Raw genomic sequence first — 25,186 nt, forward strand, 5'->3', positions numbered from 1 at the left:
ACAACACCCATATCTTTGGGATGGGAGTACACATGTTTTTTCCCCCTATTGACTATGACTACGAAAATCAGAAGGCCTTAAAGGGAACTGAAGAGCTAGGACTAGTGCAAAAGGTTCTCTGTATGGAGCCATCTGGTCTCTTGATGCCTTTGCGCCACACAGAACATTGGCTACCTATCTTGTATAGGGTTACCTATAAAATCCTAACCCTTGATCACAAGGTTCACTTCTCTGGCATCCCACTTTATTTATATCACCTGCTTAACCCATAAACTCCAAGTAGGTCTCTGATCTTCCCAGCAGAGCCACCTCGGTCCCCAGCTTTTCATGTCATCTGCCTTGATACTATACAAAATTGGATTTTCAGTATCACCTGACTTACCCTCTGAAATGCCTTGCCCTTACATCTTCGATTGGAATGCTCCTTCCAGAAATTCAAGAAAGGCCTGAAGATGTTTCTTTTTCAGGATGCCTGCGGTGTATAGTGTCATCAGACACTGCCTATCTTGCTTATCACTCATCCCCCGGTAGGGTAGATGGGAGCACCATTCCCTTCTTTTGGACCACATTTCTTTTTCTTTATTTTCTTTTCCTATTTATGATGCAACATCTTTTCATCTTTCCCCACTTTTTTTAGATTATAATATTGTAAACCACTTAGAATGAATTTCTGAATGGGCAGTATATCATATATTACCAAGTCTCCAAGTTTATTCCAAATTTGATATACCTTCTATCAATGTGTACCTAGATGGTTTACAATACTATAAAATTTAAAAAAGGGTAGTAAAAAAAAAGTTTAAAAGTAATATATATATATATATTACTTTTAAACATAGTCTTACTTTTAAACATAGTCTTACAGGAACAGGAGGATCCGGGGCTGGGCAAGAGTAAAAATACATCGAGATAAAATCAATAAATATGGGTGATAAAGGGGGAGGGGAAGAAAACAAAGAGGAAGGGATTACGTTTCTTAAAAGTGGTTGGTATTCATTTCTGAGTGCGGAGGGAGTAAGTTGGGTGAATTGACCATTTTCATGTTATAAAGGCGTGCGTCCCGGAATAAGAAAATTTTTAATTTGGTCTTAAATTTGTCCAATGATTCTTTCAATCTAGTATCTGATGGAAGAGCATTCCAAAGAGTGGGGGCTCTAACGGAGAATATGGAGTTGCGTGCTGTATCATAAAATAGTTCTCTAATGGATGGGGTAGTACGTAAGTTCTGACTGTTAGATCTTAGTAACCGAGAGGGGGGCATAAGGAATCAGATATTTATCTAGAAAAGCTGGAGAGTTAATGAGTTTGATCTTAAAGGTTAGTAGAAGTATTTTGTAAGTTGTCCGTTGAGATATAGGGAGCCAATGGGCATCGTGGAGTAGAGGGGTGACATGATCGTATATCCTTGCTCTATATATAAATTTAATGGCCGTATTTTGAACAAGTTGTAGTCTGCGAGTTTCCTTTTGTGTTATGCTAGTTCATTCTGTGCACTCCTGTAAACCATCATGAGTGACTAGAAAAAGTGGATAGAGTAAACAGCAACTTCTCAAAACTTGAGATGAAGAAAATCAAGACAATGGCATGTTCAAGTAGCTTGAATAAGACGGGGATGAGGGAGACAGGATGATAGTCGACCACAACCTCCTCCTATCCAGACTCTATGACCTTGGAATCAAGGACTCTGCCCTCCAATGGTTCACCTCCTTCCTTAGAAATATAGAAACATAGAAATAGACGGCAGATAAGGATCACGGCCCATCTAGTCTGCCCACCCTAATGTCCCTCCCCTTCCTTTGCCCTGTGAATAGATCCCATGTGCCGATCCCATTTGGCCTTAAAATCAGGCACGCTGCTGGCCTCAATCACCTGTAGTGGAAGACTATTCCAGCCATCAACCACTCTTTCAGTGAAAAAGAATTTCCTGGTGTCACCTCGTAGTTTCCCGCCCCTGATTTTCCACGGATGCCCTCTTGTTGTCGTGGGACCCTTGAAAAAGAAGATATCTTCCTCCGCCTTGATGCGGCCCGTAAGATACTTGAACGTCTCGATCATGTCTCCCCTCTCTCTGCGCTCCTCGAGCAAGTATAGCTGTAATTTGTCAAGCTGTTCTTCGTATGGAAGATCCTTGAGTCCCGAGACCATCCGGGTGGCCATTCTCTGCACCGACTCCAGTCTCAGCACATCCTTGCGATAATGCGGCCTCCAGAATTGCACACAGTATTCCAGGTGGGGCCTCACCATGGATCTATACAATGGCATAATGACTTCCGCCTTACGACTGACGAAACCCCTTCGTATGCAGCCCATGATTTGTCTTGCCTTGGACGAAGCCTGTTCCACTTGATTGGCAGACTTCATGTCCTCACTGACGATTACCCCCAAGTCTCGTTCTGCTACAGTTTTTGCTAGGATCTCGCCATTAAGGGTATAAGACTTGCATGGATTTTGGCTGCCCAGGTGCATAACTTTGCATTTTTTGGCATTGAAGTTGAGTTGCCAGGTCCTAGACCATCACTCCGGTAGGAGTAGGTCATGCATCATGTTGTCGGGCATTGAATCTTCGTCTGTTGTGCATTTGCCCACTACATTACTTAGTTTGGCGTCATTGGCAAATAATGTTATTTTACCTCGAAGCCCTTCTGCCAAGTCTCTTATAAAGATGTTGAATAGGATTGGGCCCAAGACTGAGCCCTGTGGCACTCCACTGATCACCTCCGTCATTTCGGAGGAGGTGCCGTTCACCACCACCCTTTGAAGCCTACCTCCAAGCCAGTTCCCTTCACCAAAGAACCCAAACAGTCCTACTAGGACTGCACAAATCTAACCCCAAGCCTATCAAATACGGCGTTCTCCAAGGTGCCCTTCTATCTCCCCTCCTATTTAACCTCTACATCAGACCTGTCATTAATATAGCCCAGAAGTACAACATTAAAATCCACTCCTATGCCGATGACATCCAGCTGTTCCTCCCACTAGGCGAAAACCGATCATCCCAAATCGCCAACCTAACAACACTGCCTCTCTGACATGAAAACCTGGATGACAAACAACAAACTAAAGCTGAACGCCTCCAAGACCAAACTTTTATGGATCAGGAAAAAAATACCAAATACACACGCCCAACAATGTCATGGGACTCCACCTTACTGACAGCAGCAGATCAGATAGGCAGCCTAGGAGTAACATTAGATGGCCACCTGTCCCTGTCCACCCACATATCTCAAGTAGTCTCCACTTCCTTCTACTACCTCCGCCAACTGAGAAGGATCAAACCCTACATCTCCACACCTGACCTAGCCCAACTCCTGTATGCCTATGTCCTCTTCAGGATGGATTACTGCAACTCCCTATTTAATGGAGTAGCCAAAAAAGATCTCAAGCGCCTCCAGTGGGTACAAAACGCAGCAATCCACCTCCTGCACTGCCTCAACTACCACGACCCCATCTCTCCAGCTCTCTGCACAGAGCACTGGCTTCTGATTAACTAACGCTGCACATTCAAGGCTCTGGTAATAGCGCATAAAATAATTTACACCACCACCCCACTCTACATAGAATCCAAACTAACCCTGTACGCCCCCATCCGCCCCCTCCGCTCGGAAATGGAGAAACACCTATGCATCCCCCCAGGAAGGTCTCTCCTATCAGAAACCGCCTGCAAACGCTCCTACAGCCATTTCATCCCACAACTCTGGAACCAACTCCCCCCGCAAATCAGATTACAGAACTCATTGATGACCTTTCGGAAAGCGGTAAAGACCATCTTCTTCAACTAAAATTACAACTGCAATCTACCCCCTCACCCCCTTAAACTCCCCCTGCCTTCTACCCTCTCTTCTCTATTCTGAACCTCTACTTAAATTGCTGTATAGTCCTTGTATTTAAACTACTGTATAGTCTTTGTATTGTCCAAATGTATTCCACTGTGAATGTTTGCTTGTAGGCCGTTCTGAGCTACTGGGAGGACGGGATAAAAACTGAAATAAATAAATAAATAAAATAAATGAACAGCATGTTCAAGTAGCTTGAATGAGATGGGGAGGAGGGAAACAGGATGATAGTTGGAAGGGTAGGTAGGGTCCAACGAGGGTTTTTTGAGGAGTGGTGTAATAATGGCATGTTTGAAAGTGTCAGGCACAGTTGTGGTGGAGAGTGATATGTTGAGGATATAGTAGATAGAGGGGATGAGAATAGAAGAGAGAGCGGTAAGTAGATGGGTTGGGATGGGATTAAAGGAACAGATGGTGAGTTTGGAGGAGGAAAGAAAATGTGCAGTTTCCTCCTCAATCATTTCAGGAAAGAATGATAAGGTGGCAAGGGATGAAGAGGGTGTTGGTGGAGCGGGCTTCGGGAGGAGGTTTGGTTGAGAACTCAAAGTTAATTTCGTGAACCTTGTCGAAGAAGTACTGAGGATGGCAAAGGAGGTTGGAGGTTATAGACTTGCCCTTAGGGGGTAATTCTGTACCAGTGCACTTCTTTATGAGAGGCGCATATGCTATAAGGGAAGCAGGCACTTTATAGACTACAGACACATCTGAGTTTAGATGTAAGTGCTTACATCAACTACAAAGAGAATATAAATGTGTGCACTTACATTTTGGTTATATGCGTGTAACTTGTATTCTATAAGTTATACGCATATGAATGCATCCTGTCCACGCACCAACCAGAGTCCGCCCATGTGCACTCCGACCTGTGAAATATACACAGATATGTGTGTATTTACAGAATAGTGCAGAGGCCTGTACCTGGCATGTATGCATGGTGGTATTAGTATCCTTAGCATACATGCGTACTTTATGCAGTTGTCCCATTAGTCACCTGAGTCACGCAGATAGCATATGCAAGTGTTGGTTAACTTTGTGTCTGTTGCATTGTATAGCTCATGTACTGTTTTAATTCCCTTTTCTCTCTGTCCTTATGTTGCTACATAATGGATGCTTGCAGGAACTGTGCCCAAGATGTGAAACAGAACTCTCTACAGAGAACTAGAGAAGCCCATCCCAGTGGGAATCTAAGCGACTCCTCTAGTGGAGAGTCCAGCTGCGGACGACGGAATAGAGGTCCTTCTCCCTCTCGTGTGCATTTTGAGGATGAGTCCATGCGGGATGCTGAAATCCGCTACCTGGAGAGGCTGCAGCAACGCCAGAAACGTGCCTTGGACTCTGTCCTTCTGTCCCTCGGACAGGGACCACTGGTTTCAAAGCCAGACCTTTCTGATTATATCAGTAGAGACCTGCTCCACAAGCAAAATGGAATTAATAAATCCTGTGAACAGCAGAGCTTGGGACTGATAAGTGAGAGGGGGAGTCAGGAGACTGTAAAAGGAAGTCCTGTGAGGGCTCTGTCTCCAGCTTTCAGTTCAGAGGGGAAGTGTAGTACTTGTGGTTCTTACATTAAGTCACCAGCTAGTCCAAATTCAGATGTTTGTGTTAATCTAATGGGCAATGAAGTATCTGGTGTAGTTCATGAACAATATGGCCCCTCTGGTGGCAAGGAGGGAGGTGATTCCAATTTTGCTCAGCAGGGTCCCACAACACAGAGCTTAGGTAGTAGAGGGTCTCCCCTTTGGATACTTCCCTCAAGGCAACGGATACAAACAGAGCGTATTAGGGAAACTTACATTGGAAAGGTCACATATATTGACGATGTAGATTCTGCTTTGGACAGCACCGATACTTCTGACAGCTGCCGCACTGACAGCGAAGAAACTGGTACCAGTTTCTCCCATTCTAGGGTGAATCGGAGAGACAGAAACTTTCAGAGTAATGAACAGAAACTAGATGCAAGCTCAGCAAGCAACCTGGGGAAGGATCCTCGAGTTAGGAAGGTTCAAAGTGACAAATCTCAACTGAAAAGCAGTGCTATGGAAGTGAGCACTCCTTTTCCAAGAGACTGTGCCAAGACAGACAATATTGTTGCTGAAGAGACCAATAACTTCATAAGTGATACAATAGTGAGAGAGAATTATTTTATGAAGCCCTCGGCTCATAGCATGGTCCAGACCAGTAAAGTTAAGGTAGACCATGCTATGGATCAATCAGAAAAGCAGACTCTCCCATATCCCATCTATGAGCTTCAGGCCTCAGTACCCCTCTCTAAGAAAAACCTCCCACTTAAGCCTTATAAGAATGCTATATTGGCAGATAAATGCAGGTCATTAAGCCAAGAAACAGACATGGACAATGGGCAGTTAACCTCTCAAGATTCACAAAAAAATAATCAGCTTTCCTATATTTATATTTCTGAGAATGAGATAAGAGTCCAAAGTCCTCCTATACCAGAGTCTGAAGGGCACAAGGAGCTGTGTTATATATCTTCAACACTTTCTGATGAGCAAAAGAGCCTTCATTGTGCATCTGTGCCCATATCTAGAGAGAAGATAACCTCCCAGCAGACTTCTAAACCTGTTTCCAAAGTGCTTAAGAATCTTGCGTGCACTTCTGCACTAGTTTCTGAAATACAGAATCTACAGCGTGCCGCCTCTTTCACCTCAGAGAAGCAAAAGACTCCCCAATGTACTTCTGGATCAGTGCCTGAGGGTCAGAAAATGCTCCCAAACCCCTCTGTATTAGTGTCTAAGAAGCAGAAAAAACACCAATACAGTTCTGTATCACTGCCTGAAGGCCAATCATCCACTCAGTACAACATGGTATCACATTCCAAAGGGCTGAGGAAACGTCTAAATAGCTCTGTATCAGTGTCTGAGAGGCAAGACACCCGACAGAGCTCTGTACCCGTGTCTGAGAGACAAGATAACCTGAAGAAAAATTCCACATCTGTATATTGCAAGAGTCAGCTGGGAGCCTGGTCCACTAATAATTGCAACAACCGCAGCGCTGAGCAGCATGCTGTCAGTCAGACAGTGAGCAGAGTTGACAGTGGGGTCAAAGGTCACTTTAGTGAAAACTCCAGTATAAACAGTGAAGGTAATGAAAAAAGTGTTCAGTAGTTTATCATTTCCAATCACTGCTGTAACTGTGACACTTTGTCCTGGAGGACAACCAGACAGGATTTCAGGATAGCCCTAATGAATAAGCATAAGGCAGATTTTCATGCCTGTCACCTCCATTATATGCAAACCTCTCATGCATATTCATTAGGGCTATCCTGAAAACCTGACTGATTGGTGGTCCTCCAGGACAGGATTGGGAACCACTTCTCTAGAGGGTTTAATGTCTCAAACAGATGAGTGATCCATTGGATGAGGCAGGTGGGATTTCTTTTTTAGACAGCAGGAAACACTATGATCAATAAGAGGAACATTTATACAGATATCAGCTGGCTCTATACTTTTATCAATAGGCTGATCCAGTCCTGGTTTTAATGCATTGCATGCATAGTCTTGATTTCCCCCCAACAAAACCAGACCTATGATTCCATACGTAGATTGGTGTAAAACCAGGACTGGATCAGCCTATCCTGGAAAGAACTGGAGCCAGTTGTATGCATAAATATCCTAATAGCGATTAATGCTTAAGACATTTCTGAAATAAAAATCTCAAGTGATTTTCTAAACATCACATACCCCCTCCTTTACTAACACGTGGCGCAGGTTTTAGCACCTGCTGCGACGGAAATTGCTCTGACGCTCCTAGAATTTTTTTTATTTCAGAAATGTGTTAAGTATTAATCGCTGTAACCTTCCCGGTTTGTTTAAAAAAAAAATTTATACCGCATAAAACCTAAGCGTTTTACATAAGAACATACATAAAAATAAAACAATACTTACATAATCGTCAAAGTCACCTTATTCTGCATCTCCTTCTCTTTACAAAGGCCTCAACAATCAAAAAGCTCCTCTAGATTTTTAAATGTGACTGTTTTGTTTCTGTAAACCATGCTGAACTCTTAAAGGATAGGGTGGTATGCAAGTACAAGATGTAAATGTAAATAATACAATAGCGATGTGTGCATCACTTGATAAATTTATGTATAACAATTTTTATTAAAATAATCAAATAATCAGTACAATAGGATAATACAAAAATACATTCAATACAATAAGAATCACAATAATATTTCATACAAATTTAAATCATTCTTTCAAATTTAATTTCCATATGAATTAATTCAATCTTATCTACACCCCCCTTAATTCCATCCCCTACCCACTATCTTCCCCTAAATGAAATCCCTCACCCTGGATGAAAGTTGACAAAAATAAAGAATTAAAATAAATAACTGGAATGTAATTAGTAAACCTAAATTTTCATAATAAATCATTGATAACCAAACTTCGTATTTTTGGTGAAAGATTCTGAATATAAGGATCCCAAACGTGCATAAAAAGACAAGTTTTTTTAGGCGAACCTCGAACCTCCCAACTCTCAAATAAAAATAAGCGATGTAATTGATTCCTCCAATGCCAAAAACTTGGAGATTCTTTCTGCAACCAAAATTGCATAATACATTTATGCCCAATCATACAGGCTTTCTGAAATAAAAGACATTTTAGTTGGCCAAAAACCCCACAAGCTGATGCTTTACCAAAAATTGATAAATTTACTTGATAAATTTAAAAGTAGCTTGAAGGCATTTCTTTTTAAAGACGCATTTGGAGTATAATAGTCCTTTTAAGGACTGTAATGGAATTTCGCTCCTTGTTATTTCTTATTCATTTTAATCTTTTCTACAAAGTGCTAGATTATTTATTTTTTGTTCCCCCCCATTTTGTTTTGATCCTTCTTCCTCTCCTTTTCATTACATAAATGTATTTCTACCCTTTTTCATTTTGTTTCGGTAAGTTAATGTTCGTCTGTGTGTTTGATTGTCTGTTTTAATAATTATAATTTTGTTTTTAACTTATGCCTTTCTACTCTTTGTTTTTATATATTATGTAAAACCGCTTTGAATTTTGATAAGGCGGTATATCAGATTTTTAAAGAAACCTGAAACCATAGCTGCCATTACCTCTTCCATCTATTAGCTGGTTCCTGACCTCTTGAGGCAGTTGTGATCTTAATAGGTGTAGCAGAACACCTTTTTTGTCCGGAGGAGCCGAGCCAGCTAATCTGTGGCCCCACCCCAAGCTCTCTATTGGTTGATGCTATGTTGGGCAAAATATTGATATGACTGTGGCCTCAGTGACCCCACCTTATTCTACTACCTATATAGAGAGGTATTGCAAAGATATCAACTCTGTAACAGAATCCAGTAGAAATCTTTGTTTATCAGAACTTCCCTGGACTTGGACATGGATTTGGAACGACTCAACCATGAAAGGGCTTCTGATTAAGGAAAAGATCACCGAATCTATTCTTGCAAATATTTAATATAGATCTGAAGAGTATACAAACTCTTTTTAACTACTTCAAAATATTTGCGTTAATGGAAATCGCCAAGGCAGCAGGGGGTGGGAGCAGAGCAGGAAGATAAGGATTTGGGATGCATTCATATTTGCATGTATGTCCATTTGCAGGTACAGCTGCCTCCACCATGAGTATCATCAGCTCTGCCAGCATCACCATCTCCCTACTGCCAGATGGTAAGGAGCCTTCATGTTTTTCTGGATCGCCCAGTCAGGATGTTCCAGGAGAGGACCCTCAAAAGAAACAGACACCAGCAGACCAGAGCTCATTGCCTCAGTGAGTCTTGAACAGGGAGGTTAATCAAAGTCTGATTCATTGATTATGACATCACTTGTGGGGTAAGGGGGCTGAAATTGAACATAATCCTCAGCTGTATTAAATTTTATTTGCCCTCTTCACACGGTCACATAGGCCAAATATGTCTATTCTTGTGATAGCAATAACTTCCAACCAGATAGTATATTTTGCTATCAGTTGCTTTGCATCCCTTTATTTTCCTTTTTTGTTAAATTTTTTATTAGATTTTTTTAGGATCCTCAGCGCCACCACTCAGAGCTCAAACTGATCTCATTGCTCTAAGCTTTATGTGTCAGCTCCTCATCGGGTCCTTTATTATATATAAACTTATTTGCTTTTGTGTACTTTATATTTTATATTAGCATTTAAGCATATACTTAGCTTTTATCTTGTGGTCTCTGGCTAAGGGAAACATCTTGCCAACATGTTTCGCTATTACAGCTTTATCAAGGCTTAACCCCTGGAATATAACAAAAGCCATCATCAAATTCTTATAGCAGAACAAATAAAGAAACCTTTACTAAAAGTGCCCTGCATTTTTTAGCTTACCTTAATGTTTGACCACCAAAATCCACGACCACTCTATTCTTAGATATGGCGGCGGCGTTCTCACTAAAAGTTTAAATAGAGCGGGGCCCTGCTTCGCAGAACCCGCGTCATCACGCAGCGTCTGCGTCCCAGGGCAACCCGGCATCTGAGCTTTAAATATATAAATAATTAAAGAAGAAAGTCATTACTAAGGCAGCCTCCTAACCCAGAATCATATTAGATCAAAGAACCCCACTCTAGCTCAGCGTTTAAGCCATGTGGGACAACGTTGCTCTTTGTAGTTTAAAAAATCTTCACTATTTCCTCCCTCCCGTCCCCACTGAACACTCAATTATTCACCATTGTATCTGTTCTATACTATGCTGATATTTAAAAAAATGCTCCACCATTGGTGCCTGAATATTTTTAGTTTTTATCCGTGATTTATGTTCGTTCAATCTTATGTGCATGGGTCGTGAAGTACGACCCACGTAGACAAGATTGCACGGACAGACAATAATATAGACAACACGAGTTGACTGACAGTTTGTGTTTGTCCTAGCCGTAATGACTTTTCCTGTTTGAGGATCTCTCCATGCAGTGCCTACAATGGTCGACGTGCACCATTGGCAATGGCCACAGCCTGTGTGATTGCCTATCATCCTAGTTTTAAAGTTTCCTAATTTCTGTTGAATAAGAATTTGTCCTATGGTCTTTCCTCTCTTAAAGGCAAACATAGGGATCTCATCAAATATGGTATGTATTTGTAACACATGCCAATATGTCTTTATATGAGCTATAAGCTCTTTTGCTGCTTCTGAATATGGCAGCACACAAATCAATCTGTCACATTTCTGTTCTACCGCTTTTTCAGATAATAGCAAATCCCTGTTTACATATTTTGCCCTCTTATAGGCAATAGATTTCATGGGATATCCCCTGGCCTTAAATCAATGTTTTAATTCTTCTGCCGCTTCCATGAAATCACATAGGTCTGATGACACTCTACGCATTCTTAAAAATTGGCTGACTGGAATATTAAATTTTAAGTGATATGGATGGTGATTGGAGAAATGGAGTAAAGTATTTCTAGCTACTGATTTTCTAAATAGTTTTGTTTTCAACCAAAGTTCTTCCTTCATTATTAATAGATCCAAAAACTCTATTCTATCTAAGCTGTAAGAAGGTGTAAATTGAAGATGGGGATTTTTTGTATTGATCCAATTTAAAAAATCACAAAGCTCAGTTTCAGAACCCTCCCACAAGAAAAAAATGTCGTCAAGAAACCTCTTCCATAGAGTAATGTGTTGAAAATAGCTTGACTTATAGATATATGTTTCTTCAAATTTCCCCACATAATCGTTGACCCCCCTCCAAAACCCAGACCAAGAGTCAATAATAACTGCATAAACAAACGAAGAGCAGAAAAACAGAACCTTTAATCTATTCCAAGGCCTATTACTTCAAATGATTCCAATCCTGAGGAGCTAGAGCAATCCAGATATGTACAGGAGCTATTTCAATAGAAATACTATAATCTCCTTGCACAACCAAAACTTTTTTCCTCCTACAGTATGTTATAATTCCTCTCCCCCTCCCCTCTCAACCAGCATGCCAGCATTAGCTAGGTCAGGGGTGCCCACACTTTTTGGGCTTGCGAGCTACTTTTAAAATGACCAAGTCAAAATGATCTACCAACAATAAAATTTAAAAAAAAAACACAACGCACACTGTACGCATACAATTGTTAATTATCATTCCTATTCTGGAGTATTTTCAAAGAGGTCAAAGGAGATGACTCTATGCACTGTCACCTCAGTAACAACCATACAAAAATAGACAAATACCCACCCCCTCCCTTTTTACTAAACCACGATAGCAGTTTTTAGCGCAGGGAGCTGCGCTGAATGCCCAGCGCTGCTCTCGACGCTCATAGGCTCCCTGCGCTAAAAACCTCTATTGCGGTTTAGTAAAAGGGGACCATATTGTAAAATATAGAGAGCAGATATAAATTCAGACACATTTTGATCACTAAATTTAAAATAAAATCATTTTTTCTACCTTGTCTGGTGATTTCATGAGTCTTCTGACTGTGCATCCAATCTTTCTTCCCTTCTTTTAGCCTGTATGCTTCCTCTCTTCCTGACCTCATTCCCCCCCCCCAATGTTTTCTTCTTCTCTCCTTGCCCTCTCTTTCTTTCTCTCTTCATGCCCCCATTCTTTTTTTCTGTTTCTCTTCTTTCCTTCTGTCTCCCTGCCTGCCCTCTTTCTCCCTCCCTGCCCACCCACAAGCCACTGCTTCTGCCGCTGCCATCGGATAACAGGTCCCCAAAGCCGCCCGCCGCCGGCCAAGCTCCCCTTGCTTCGGGCCCACCAGCATTCCTCTCCCCGACGTCAATTTTGCCGTCGGAGAGGAAGTTCCGCTGGCCAGAACTTCCTCTCCGACGGCACAATTGAGGTCGGGAAGAGGAAGGCTGATCGGCCCAAGATCGACGTTTTGGGAAAAATGCTGCCGGGTCCTGCCTTTGAGGAAACAGAAAGTAGGCAGGACCTGGCAGCAAGAAGAGCAAATCGCAAGCTTCACTGACCTGTCTCCCGCTTTAGCCCGCGAACAGGGCTCTAACATGTGCGTGCCAGCTTCCCTTCTTACCCCCTCCCCCTCCCCGGACATAACTTCCGGTTTCAGAGGGAAGCGAAGGGAAGCCGGTACAAGCACATGTTAGCCCCCGGAGCATAAGTTCTCCAAGCCTTTTTTTGTGGGTTTTTTTTAATGTTGAGCAGCGGAGGCAGCAGCAGAATTTAGGAGCGGGCCAGTCAGGAGGGGAAAAAAGAGAAGGGAAGAAGGGAACCCGTTCTGCGATCGACTGGGTCGCCTGAGCGAGCGACCTGTCGATCGCGATCGACGCATTGGGCACCCCTGAGCTAGGTACTTGGGGACCTGAATTAGCCACTTTTGGAAACAGGATACTTTTGGAAACAGGGCGTGATGGACCTTCGGTCTGTCCCAGTATGGCAGTTCTTATGTACCTAGTCTGTCCATTTCAACAACCGCCCTTGGCCATGTACCAGGTCTCTCTTCAGAACTGTAAAGCTGAACCACCATCACAAAAGTAAACTTTTATACTATCCGCTAGCTGGTGTCAAAATTTGCTAAAGGGTTCTTGTATTTTGGATCCCCTATTGAATAAGTTTGATGAGGCTTATACTAAATATATTGTTGGTATATAGAAACATGATGGCAGATAAAGGCTAAATGGCCCATCCAGTCTGCCCATCCGCAGTAATCACCTTGAATATTGTGTGCAATTCTGGTCACTGCATCTCAAAAAAGATATAACGTAATTAAAAAAATGTTCAAAGAAGTAGTGAAGAAACTTGGCAGAGAGGATTCAAGAGTTCCAGTTAGAGAATGACACGGTGGCGGTTTACCCGCGGCCACCGCGTTTAGCCGTGGGTAACCCGCCAAAACGGGGAACGAAAACTAGCAGTCGCTGCGGGGACGGGGACAAGGCCATTCACCGCCCCGTGGAGCGGTGAATGGTCTTGTCCCCGCAGTGAGGCATGAAGGATCGCGTGGTCCCTGCAGCCCACACCCGCCTGCCCATTCGATCCTAGTGATTAGCCAGCTCTCTCCCTTCTCCTCACCTTAGTTTGTAGGTTTTCTTTTTCGGTGACCCGCACGCTATGAAAGAGCCACGCACCCGCTGCTGCTCTGATTCGATCTTCTGCTCTGACGCAACCGGAAACAGGAAGTTGCAGCAGAGCAGAAGATTGAACACTGAGCAGCCGCGCGTGCATGTCGCCGAAAAACAAAACCTACAAACTAAGGTGAGGCGAAGGGAGAGAGCTGGCTAAACAGTAGGATCGATTGGGCAGGCGAGTGGTGGCTGCGGGGACCGTGCGATTGCTCGTGTTCCCGGCTCAAATTGGAAGGAGGGAGTGAAAGGGAAAAGGATTCTGGGCCAAGGGGATGAAGACGGAAAGAAAAACCCACAGCAGGAAAGAAAGGGAAGGACAGGCAGGTGAGCCAGATGCTAGAAGCAGGGGGGGGGGAGGAAGAAAGAGGGAAAAAAGCTAGATGGGGTTGAAAAGAAGAGACACACTGGTATGGAAGAGGAAGATAGGGGAAATCTGGACACAGGAAGGTAACAGAAAGAGGGGAAATTATGTGCATGGGGCATAGGGACAGAGACATAAAGGGGACATGCCATGGGGATGGTATATGGACACGGGGGGGGGGGCAATGGCAGATACATAGGGGAGATATTAGAAATGGGGAAAATAGGAGCACAGAAGCGAGATGGTTTGTGGGGATGGGACAGGGACCGAGCTCGCAGGCTCCAGTGGCTTGCACAAATTACATTGTAACTGCCATGAAAATAAGAGGGAGGAAGGTAGATAGATAGGCCACGTGAGAGGAGCTGAAGGGTGGTAGAAAGGAACAGATGGTAAAGGAGGGAGGGAAGGGTGGTGGTGGAAAGGAATAGAACAGACATTGAAAGAGGGTGGAGAGGAACAGACCCTGAAGGGAAATGTGGAAGACAGAATGGGAAGAAGACAGATGCCAGACTATGGGGGAGCGGAGGGAAGAAGATGGGTGCTAGACCAATTGGGGGGGGTGAAGGGAGAGGCACAGTAACAGCAAATGGAAGACGCAGAGAGAAGACACACAGTGGATGGAAGGAATTGAATGAGAAGATGTGGAAAGCAGAAACCAGACAACAAAGGTAGAAAAAAAATTCTATTTATTTATTTTTTGCTTTAGGATAAAGTAGTATATTAGTTGTGTTGATAAAAATTTATAAACAAAGCCCTGCCAGCTGAACATCTCTTTCTCTAGTTCAGCAGCAGGAACTTTGATTTATAAGAAAGGAATAAGCTAAATATTACAGTACTAAGGCTTATATGGATGCAGCGGGGATGGTGACGGGGCGGTGAATGGGATGGCAGTGGCGGTGACGGGGCGGTGAAGGGAACGGCGGTGACGGGGCGGTGCAGAGGATGGTGGGCCGGGGACGGGGCGGTGACGGGGACAGATTTTTCCCCGTGTCATTCTCTAGTTCCAGTCATCTTAGGAGGTGGAATTGTTACTGAACCAAGCATAAAGAAGCAATGTATTACTTTTCCAGTACACTAATCAGTTTGGGGTATAGGGTTGGGAAGGGAGGGTGAAAGTGTGATGTGGGGGAAGCGGAGGGGGGGGCGCCTCCGCCCCTCACTGAAGTTACTTAATGGTACTTTTAAAACGAACAGGAGGAAATGCACATTTTCCAATGAAATTACATGTACTGGTTTTGCTGTATACATCTGACTGGAGACACTAGTTGTACTGTCTTATAATCAACATTCTTTCACAGAATATCGTCTACTTCTGTATATTTGTATATTTCTAGTGATTATTGTAAATTTTGTATATCTATTTTGAAAATCAATAAAATATTTTGAACAGGAAAAAAAAATGTTCAAAGAAGGGCAACCAAAATGTTTAAGGGGTGGAACTATTCTCATAAGAGGAAAGGCAAAAGAGTTTAGTGCTGTTCAGGTTGGAAAAGAGATGGTTCAGGGGGATATGATAGGAGTGGTGTAGAACAGGTAAATGTGAATTGATTATTTTTTCAAAAAGTACTTAAGAATAGGGGACACAGTGACATAGTGGGGGGGGGGGGGGCAGATTGCCCTGGGCGCCATCTTTATGGAGGCACCAACACATCTCCATTCCACCTATTCCACTCTTGCACCCTCCCTTCCCCGCCTCCGGTACCTTTTTAAATCTTCACCAGCGTGAGCAACTACTCTGGCCTGCTGCTCACACCGGACTGGTTCCCTCTGAAATCACTTCTGGGTTGCAGGACCAGGAAGTGACATCAGAGGGAAAGCTAACACAGGCGCAAGCAGCAGGCCAGAGAAACTGCTTGTGATGGCAAAGATTTAAAGAGGTATGGGGGGTTGGGAAAGGAGGTTGCAAGTATGATGTGAGGGAAGTGGAGATGAGGGGGGGGGGGGGGGGCGCCTCCACCCCTCACTGAGGGGACGCTCAATGAAGTTACCTAATGGTACTTTTAAAATGAACAGGAGGAAATATTTTTTCGCTCAACAAATAGGATGTGGTAATAGTAGTTATGGTATTTGGGTGTAATAAAAGTTTGGACACTTTCCTGAAGGAAAGTCCATAGTCTGTTATTGAGATAGAAAGGAGAGAGCCACTGCTGTCCTTGGGATTGGTAACATGGTATCTTGCTACTTTTTGAAATTCTGCGTGGTACTTATGGCCTGGATTGGCCACTGCTGGAAGCAGGATATTGGGCTAAATGTGCCATTAGTCTGCTCCAGTATGGATGTTCTTATGGTAGACCCCAAGAAAGACCTCACTCTCTCTCTCTCAGGCCTTGGCTGATTTTCCCCAACAGCTCCTCTCTCCTGCCCTCAGCTTCATTCTCACACTTGATTTAGATCACATTTCCCTTAGACTAGGATTACCAGCCTTCCCTTGTTCTCAAGCCTTACTGGTAATGTGATTCTGCTTTCCCTCCCACTTTCAGCATTTCTTCTGGAGAGTTTCTGTGCAGTGTCCTCTCGCGCTCTCTTTCTAATTACTTTCTCCACGGTTCTGGACAGTTTCTGGTTGTGTGAAGTACCAACCATTTTACACCCTTTCACAAAGGGACCAGATAGTTTTCTTCACTGGTGTAGCCTGTACTTTTTTAAAAAAACTGATTAGTGTACTTGAAAAATAATACATTGCTTCTTTATGCTTGGTTCAGTAACGATTCCACCTCCTAAGATGCCTAGAACTCTTAAATCTCCCCTACCAGGTTTCTTCACTACTTTTTTTTTTTTAGATTTATTCACTGCTTTTTCATGAAGAGATTCACCCAAACGGTTCACCATTTATTGAATAGTAATCAAGTACTGTAAGTAGCTCATCCTTCAACCACAGGATAGTTAGCATTAAATAGCATTAACCCAATGATTTGGCATACAGTGCTTTGGTACTTTTGGTCTGAGCCAAATTAAATGCTCCTTTTACAAAGGTACGCTAGCGTTTTTAACGCACGCACCGGATTAGTGCGCTAGCCGAAAAATTACCACCTGCTTAAAAAGAAGGCAGTAGCGGCTAGTGCATGGGGCAATTTAGCCTGCGCTATTCCGTGTGTTAAGGCCCTAACGCACCTTTGTAAAAGGAGCCCTAAGTGTATTTAGAAGACTAATTCTTGGCTTTTATGATCAGGTATTTAGAACAGAAGAATATCTGTATGGAGAGGTCATAGAAACATAGAAACATGACGGCAGAAAAGGGCTATAGCCCATCAAGTCTGCCCACTCTACTGACCCACCCAAGCAAGTCTGAGTACTAATGACCTAGTTCCTCAACTCGACCTTTGTAAGGATCCTACTAGGGCATCCCATTTATTCTTAAAGTCAATAACGCTGGTGGCCTTGATCACCTGCTCTGGAAGCTTGTTCCAGTGATCTACAACCCTTTCTGTGAAGAAATACTTCCTTATGTCACTATCGAATTTCCCTCCTCTGAGTTTGAACGGATGCCCCCTTGTGACCGAGGGTCCCTTGAGAAAGAAGATGTCTTCTTCCACCTCGACACGTCCCATGATGTATTTAAATGTCTCAATCATGTCCCCCCTCTCCCTGCGCTCCTCTAGAGTGTAGAGCTGCAATTTGTTTAGAGAGACCCTTGAGCCCCGAGATCATCCTAGTGGCCGTCCGCTGAACTGACTCAACTCTAAGCACATCTTTACGGTAATGTGGCCTCCAGAATTGTACACAGTACTCCAGATGAGGTCTCACCATGGTTCTGTACAGTGGCATTATGACTTCAGATTTGCGGCTAACGAAGCTTCTGTTGATACATCCCATAAGTTGCCTTGCTTTGGATCTGGGTTCTTAGGATGTGTTCTTAGGTCGTGGGTTCTTAGGATGAAAGATTTGATGAGCACAGTTTTTGAAATGTGTTATTTTATAAACCCACTACATTTTTGTATAAGTGAGAGTTTTATATATACGAGGGTGAATCAAACGTTAAAGGCAATTTTTAAATTACGCAATAACTGGAACAGAGCTAACGAAATACAACATATGTACTCGTACATTGCCCGCTGGATAGTTCGTTCATGCCTTTAATTGTGTGGCAGCCACAAGGTCAGAAACATGGACGCTCCATTGCAAGATTGCACTATCAAAGAACAACGTGCGGTAGTGCGCTTTCTTTGGGCAGAGGGAGTGAAACCTGTGAAAATTCACCATCGGATATTGACTCGGTATGGTCATAGCACCTTAAAACAACGAAAGGTTTATGAGTGGGTAAAAAGGTTTAAAGCAGGAAGAACAGACTGTGTAACTGATGAAGGTCATTCTGGTCGCCCATCGACATCACGCACACAAGTGCACATTTATAGGGTGGATGCCTTGATTAGGGAAGACCAACGGATAATGTATCAATTGGCTGCATATTTGGATATCGGCTATAGATCTGCATTTGCCATAATGCATGATGACTTGGGGATACAGGAAAGACTGCGCAAGATGGGTTCCCAAACAGCTTGCTGATCTGCAAATGCAACAGCGTGTAGAAGTTGCAACCCAGTTCCTGAGATGGTATGAAGAAGATCCGAATATTCTGGCAAGAATTGTCACCGTCGAAAAGACATGGGTACATCACTGCAACCATGAGAGCAATAGACAAAGCATGATGAAGTAAAGGAAGCAGTGCTTCAGGAGCAGCCAAAAAACTTCTCTGCAGGAATGCAGAAGCTGGTTGAACGATACAACAAATGTGTCATCTTGCATGGGGGCTATATGGAAAAGTGATTTGTTCAATTGCTCAGTTACTTCTATTAAAGCCGTTAAATGTATTTTACCTTTACTTTTTGATTTACCTCGAGAGACATATATATATATATATATATAATATAATAAAATGGTAAGCCACGCATGCGCACTTCCTAAGTGTGCGCCGCTTTTCCGTGAGCTGTAGCGACACATAGGAAGTGCGCATGCGCGGCTTACGGTTCTTTGAAAGACGCGGCGGTGGCTACTTTCACGATCCCCGCCTGTGTCGGACTTCTGACGCAGGTGGGGATCATGAGAGGAGCCACCGCCGCGTCTTTCAACTAAAAAAAAAAAAGTCAAAACGGAGGTCGGCGGCTGCAGGCCGCGGCACCTGTAGCCCGCCGCGGCCAAGCACAGAAACGGGCCGAAGTTTTTTTCAACTTCACAGACGCTGCAGCGGCTCCTCTCACGAGCCGCTCCTGCGTCAGAGGAGCTGCTGGGAAGTTAGACTGCTGGAGGCTCGGCCTGTTAGGTCCGTGTGCAGGCTCCTCTCGTGGTTAATGGAGGGAGAGGGAATGCTGTGGCTGCTGCACAGGGAAGTAGGGAAGGAGATAGGGAGAAAGGGACCGGTCTGATGTCGCCCTCGCCTTCTGTTTTGCTGAAAAATCCACCACCCTCGGCTGTGATTCAGAAACATTCTGCCGGGAGGAGGGGGGGGAGAACCGCGGCAGATTGAAAGCAGGAAGGAGAGCCACGGCCAACGTTCCTGAATCACAGCTGAGGCCAGCGGATTTTTCAGCGAGACAGAAGGTGAAGGCAATATCGGAATGGAATGGAGAGAAGAGGGAGAACATGTTGGGCCTAGGAAATTCCCTGGATTAACTTTTTTTTAATTTTTATAAAGTACAAAGGGGGAGAGTATTAAAAGAAGTGCCAGACTGGGCATGGGGGACAGCTTATGGGGCCAGGAACAGAGGAGAGAGAGAGATGGTAGGTAATGGTCTGAAGGGAGAAAAGCTGGATCTGGGGAAAGAGATACTTGAAGGGAGGACTATTGGGGAGAGATGGTGGACCTGGGGGAGGAAGTTGGACCTAGGGATGGAAGGGAGGGAGAAATGTTAGGTCTGGGGGTGGAAAGGGGAGATAGATGCAGCATCTCTTTTTTTCCCTCCATCTTATTGTTCAGCATCAAGGGGGGAAGGAAGAAGAACAGAAAATGGAGGAAAGAAGAATCCATGGGAGGGCAGAGAGCTGGGATAAAAAGATGCTAGGGGATGAAGAGAAAGGGACAGGGAGATATAGATTGACCAGTGGAGAGAGGGAGGGGTATTCTGAAAGTGGTGAGCCATTTGTATGAGGTCAAAAGGGAGATGACAAGATGAATGAGAGTATGGAGAGAAACAGAAAGAAACACAGACATATATTCTACCGCCAGCGGGAGGAAGGGAGACAGAAATAAAAGAAGAAAGACACAGGGACAGCGAGAGACACAGAAAGACAGACAGACAAAGGGGGCCAGGGACAGAGACAGACAGAAAGAAAGACAGAGAGAGAGACACGGAAATAAAGACAGACAGACAGACATATATTCTAGCACCCGTTAATGTAACGGGCTAAAATACTAGTATATATATATGTTTGGTTTCTTGTATCCTTGATTTATTGCATCCATAGAATAGAAAGTAATTAAGTTTTAGTAAACAAATCATACAAATCAGAGAATGACAAGGTGGCAGTTACCTGCGGTGGGGGGGGGGGAGTGCTCACTGCAGGCATGGGGACAAGGCCATCCACCACCCTGTGGAGCGCTGAATGGCCTTGTCCCCGCAGTTAAGGGAGGGAAGGCACGTGGTCATCGATTGCGCACGGCCCCCCTCCCTCCCTACCTACCTATGGCCAAATCTATCTCCCTCCCCCTTACCTTCATGGCGCTTTAGTAAAGAAACTTACTGAAGCCAGCGAAGCCTGCCTGCCTGCCTGCAGTCGCGTGTGTGTGGGTGGAAGCCTCTCCTCTGACGTAACTTCTTGTTCAGAGGAGAAGCTTCCACCCACATACACGCGACTGCAGGCAGGCAGGCTTTACCAGCTTCAGTAAGTTTCTTTACTAAAGCACCGCGAAGGTAAGGAGGAGGGAGGGAGATTCTCGGGCCACTGAAGGGCGATGAGGTGGCGAGAGGGAAGGGTGGATGCTGCGGGGACGGAGACGGGGCGGAGAAGGGAATGGCGGGGATGGGGACAGGGCAGTGACGGGGACGGGGCGGTGAAGGGGACGGCGGGGACGGGGTGGTGAAGGGGACAGTGGTCCGGGGACGGGGCAGTGACGGGGACAGATTTTTTTCCCTGTGTCATTCTCTAATATAAATAACAGCTAATTAAGGGGGGAAGTTATCAACATGGGTTACCATTAAGATGTGTTATTTACTGTTAACTTGGATTATTAGTAACTAGATCTCATTGCATAAAATGGAATCTGTGCTAAATTAGCAGAAGTTAGTGGTAAAATAATAGTAGTCCACAAGTTTTATTAAAATGTTTTATACTGCTCAATTAAACTTCTAAGCAGTGTGGAACCTCCCACCCAGTGAACAGTTCTTGATCTTTGTTGCCTTCTATAATCACTTTCCAATGTTCCTTACAAATGTATTTCAGTGGATCTGATGACACCAATTCAGGAGCACAATCTATGCCACTTAAAAAAGGGACCAGTTCTGGGCTAAAGAAGTTCTTCTCTGCTCTCGGCCATAGCACCAGGCAGAAGCTGGGTAGGTTCCGCTCTTCTAGTGAGGAGCACATTCCAGTCAAAGCAACAGGAGTGGACAGATCTGGCATGGATGCAGAAGTGGGCAGCAGCAACTCGAACATGAAAAAGGTGCCTTCCTTGCAGTCTTTGAAGTCGGTGAGTACAAAGACTCCTTCGCATTCCTTTGGGATGTCTTTGTATTGTAAAATAGTCTTGGCTTTGGATAGGTGTCATTTATTGTGTTTAGTATTACTCTTACTACCTATCAGAGTTAATCCTATGGACATTTGGAGGATCTTGCTAGACACTACTCAAGCCTCACCCCACCAACTGGGTTCCCATTTGCCTCTACAGCAGTGTCTCAACTTTTTTTTAGCTCTGGCATACTAAACAGAGCAAATGGTTTGCACGTCACATTATAATTGAAATTATAAAATTTAAAAACCAACAAAAAATTTAATTTGAGAGTTATTTATTTAAAGTTCTTTAAGTTATGTGTAGGTAATTGTAACAACAGTAAAACTAAAGCAGATAAAACAGACTTGTAATCAAGGCAATGGATGTGCTTATTTTTGAGTGTAAATTAACTCAAAACGTGACTCGATAGTCAACAAGCAAACATGCATTTCATCTGCAGTAGAGAATGACACGGTGGCGGGTTACCCGCGGCTAGCTGCATTTAGCCGCGGGTAACCCGCCAAAACGGGGAAGAAAAAATAGTGGCCTCTGCGGGACGGGAACAAGGCCATTCACCGCCCCGTGGAGCGGTGAATGGACTTGTCCCCGCAGTGAGGCAATCAAGATCGCGCGGTCCCCGCCATCTCCCTCCCTCCACCTCACCTTTGAATTGGAAGAGCACGCCGGTTGAATTTCTGCCGGTCCGCGCGAAGAAAAAAAAAAAAAAGCCTCTCCTTTTCTCCTGCTCTTATCGCCATGCTGCAGCTACTAAAGCTGACAGGAAGTCTATCCGACGTCAATTCTGACGTCGGAGAGGACGTTCTGGGCTAGCCAATCGCTGCCTGGCTGGCCCAGAACGTCAGAATTGAGTCGGAAAGAAGACTTCCGGCTTTAGCAGCTGCAGCATGGCGGTAAGAGAAGGGGAAAAGGACGGAGGCTTTTTTTTTTTTTGAGCGGCAGGGAGGCAGCAGGCTGGCTTTGGCTAGGGAGGGAGAAAGGTAGACAGGCACAGGCAGGCAAGCAGGCAGGCAAGCTTCGGGGGTGGGGGTGGGACAAAGTGTGGAAGGCAGTGAGAGGGACATAGGAAGGAGGCATTAGAGGCACTAAAGACATGGGAAGGAGGCACTGGGAGCACTAAAGATAGGAAGGGGCACTTAAGGACATGGGAAGGAGGTACTGGGGGCACTAAAGACAGGAAGGGGCACTAAAGACATGGGAAGGAGGCACTGGGGGCACTAAAGACATGGGAAAGAGGCACTGGGGGCACTAAAGGCAGGAAGGGGCTCTAAGGACATGGGAAGGAAACACTGGGGCACTAAAGACATGGGAAGGAGGCACTGGGGACACTAAAGATAGGAAGGGGCACTAAGGACATGGGAAGGAAAGAGGGATGGAATAGAAAGGAACAATTCTTGGGCCTGAGTGCAGAAAGAAAGAAATGAAAGAAAGGATACACAGACAGAAGGAAACGCAACCAGAGACTCATGAAATCAAACACCAGACCACAAAGGTAGGAAAATGATTTTATTTTCAATTTAGTGATCAAAATGTGTCAGTTTTGAGAATTTATATCTGCTGTCTATATTTGTCTATTTTTCTATAGTTACTGAGGTGACCGAGCTTGCGGAGATGGGGCAGAAACAGGGTTTTAAAATTTTAGTCCTAGTAGTTTGCTGGTCCACAAAATAATTCTTTTATTTCTGCCAGTCCACGGGTGTAAAAAGGTTGAAAACCACTGATGTAGAGTATGCCGGTTTTCTTTTTCGCCAAGCCGCACTCGCATTGATCAATCTTCTCCTCTCTTGCAACTTCTGTTTCCGGTTGCATCAGAGGAGGATATTGAACAAATGAACACCCGCACATGCGGCTGGGCGAAAAAGAAAGCCGGCATACTCTACATCTAAGGTGAGATGGAGGGAGGGAGATGGCAGAACACTGCAGTCGGTCGGGTGTCTGCTGTTTTTGTATCACTGCCTGCCTGCGCTCACGTTCCAGATCCTCCTGCATTTTTAGTGTGCACAATTGACCTGATTCGAGCTATAGGTGAACATGGGGGACATGTCATTGAAAGGGAGGACAAGTTAATTGATTTATTTTATGTTCGGTTTTTACTACAGAGCAGAGGCACTGAAACAGATTCTCAGTGCAGTAGTAGTAGTGGCAGAACTCTCTTCTGTCTTCATGGTGTTTCGCAGTACTGAGGCTTATATGGATGCTGCGGGGATGGTGACGGGGCGGTGAATGGGATGGCAGTGGCGGTGACGGGGCGGTGAAAGGGATGGCGGTGGCGGTGACGGGGCGGTGAAGGGAACGGCGGTGACGGGGCGGTGCAGAGGATGGTGGGCCGGGGATGGTGCAGTGGCAGGGACAGATTTTTTCCCCGTGTCATTCTCTAATCTGCAGTCCATCTGCAGTCGTTCTCTTTTTTTTCAATTTAATTTCTGTCATAGCTGAAAATCCAAGTTTGTAAAGATAAGAAGATCCAAATGGTAACAAAGCTTTGATTGCTTTGTTGCTCAAGTTAGGATAACTACTGCATGAAAAGTAAAATTACTTGCTGTTAGTTTTCAAGGACTAGGCACGTCAAAGAATGATGCTTGTCTGTGTGATTGTATCCTTACACACACAGACGCTCATAACATTGACGGATTCTTGCATACGCGATGTACATGTCACCTTTTCTAGTGTATACTTATGAAGGGAATTAAAAAAAAAAATACAGTAAAATTCTGGAATCTTTCGTGGCACACCCAGAATCTTTTTGGGGCACACCACTGTGCTGTGGCACACAGTTTGAAAAACACTGCTCTATAGTGACTAAGGTGCCTCTGCATACTAATCTAATCTGCAGTTTCTGGGTCGCTCTATGCCTATAGTCGAATAGAAAGGCCAGGGAGGAGTCTTTCCAACCAGTGATAAAGTCTTTATTATAAACAGTGGTCCCAACAAGGATCCCAGTTTCGGCATATAAAAATGCCTTTTTCAAGGGACACATCTCTGAAGCAACACTGAAAACAAACACGCTTGTGCAGTCAGACCGCACCGTTCGCGATACTGCCAAGGTTCAAGTCAACTTACAGTTTGAGAGATTAACAATGTTTACTATCACTGCCAGGATGGCCGAGTGGTTAAGGCGTTGGACTTAAGATCCAATGGACAGATGTCCGCGTGGGTTCGAACCCCACTTCTGGTACTGCTTTTTTCTTAGTGCTGTTAAAATGTAAAATGTCTGTATAATATGTTGCACTTATTTTTGGCTTTAAAATTAATAAAGATTAACCCCCCCCAAAAAAAAAAAACAGTGTGTTTAGGAGTAGTACATAGTAAACATAGAGCAAATAACATA

The 25,186-nt window shown here is 44.2% G+C and overlaps 1 protein-coding gene and 1 non-coding gene across 4 annotated transcripts in view; both read left to right on the forward strand.

The window, feature by feature from the left end:
* The window catches only part of KIAA1614 (KIAA1614 ortholog), a 105,463-nt gene that overhangs the window by 30,442 nt on the left and 49,835 nt on the right, over positions 1–25,186 (forward strand). For all 3 annotated transcript variants that reach the window (XM_033916083.1, XM_033916084.1, XM_033916082.1), the window contains 3 exons: positions 4,951–6,932; positions 9,425–9,590; positions 21,573–21,819. In XM_033916083.1, the coding sequence (XP_033771974.1) occupies positions 4,951–6,932; positions 9,425–9,590; positions 21,573–21,819 (2,395 nt within the window). The remainder of the gene's footprint in view (positions 1–4,950; positions 6,933–9,424; positions 9,591–21,572; positions 21,820–25,186) is intronic.
* On the forward strand, positions 24,951–25,033 carry TRNAL-UAA. The gene has a single exon. It is a non-coding gene; the product is annotated as a tRNA-Leu (tRNA).

The sequence above is a fragment of the Geotrypetes seraphini genome, chromosome 12 (assembly GCF_902459505.1).
Source record: "Geotrypetes seraphini chromosome 12, aGeoSer1.1, whole genome shotgun sequence".
Taxonomy (NCBI): domain Eukaryota; kingdom Metazoa; phylum Chordata; class Amphibia; order Gymnophiona; family Dermophiidae; genus Geotrypetes; species Geotrypetes seraphini.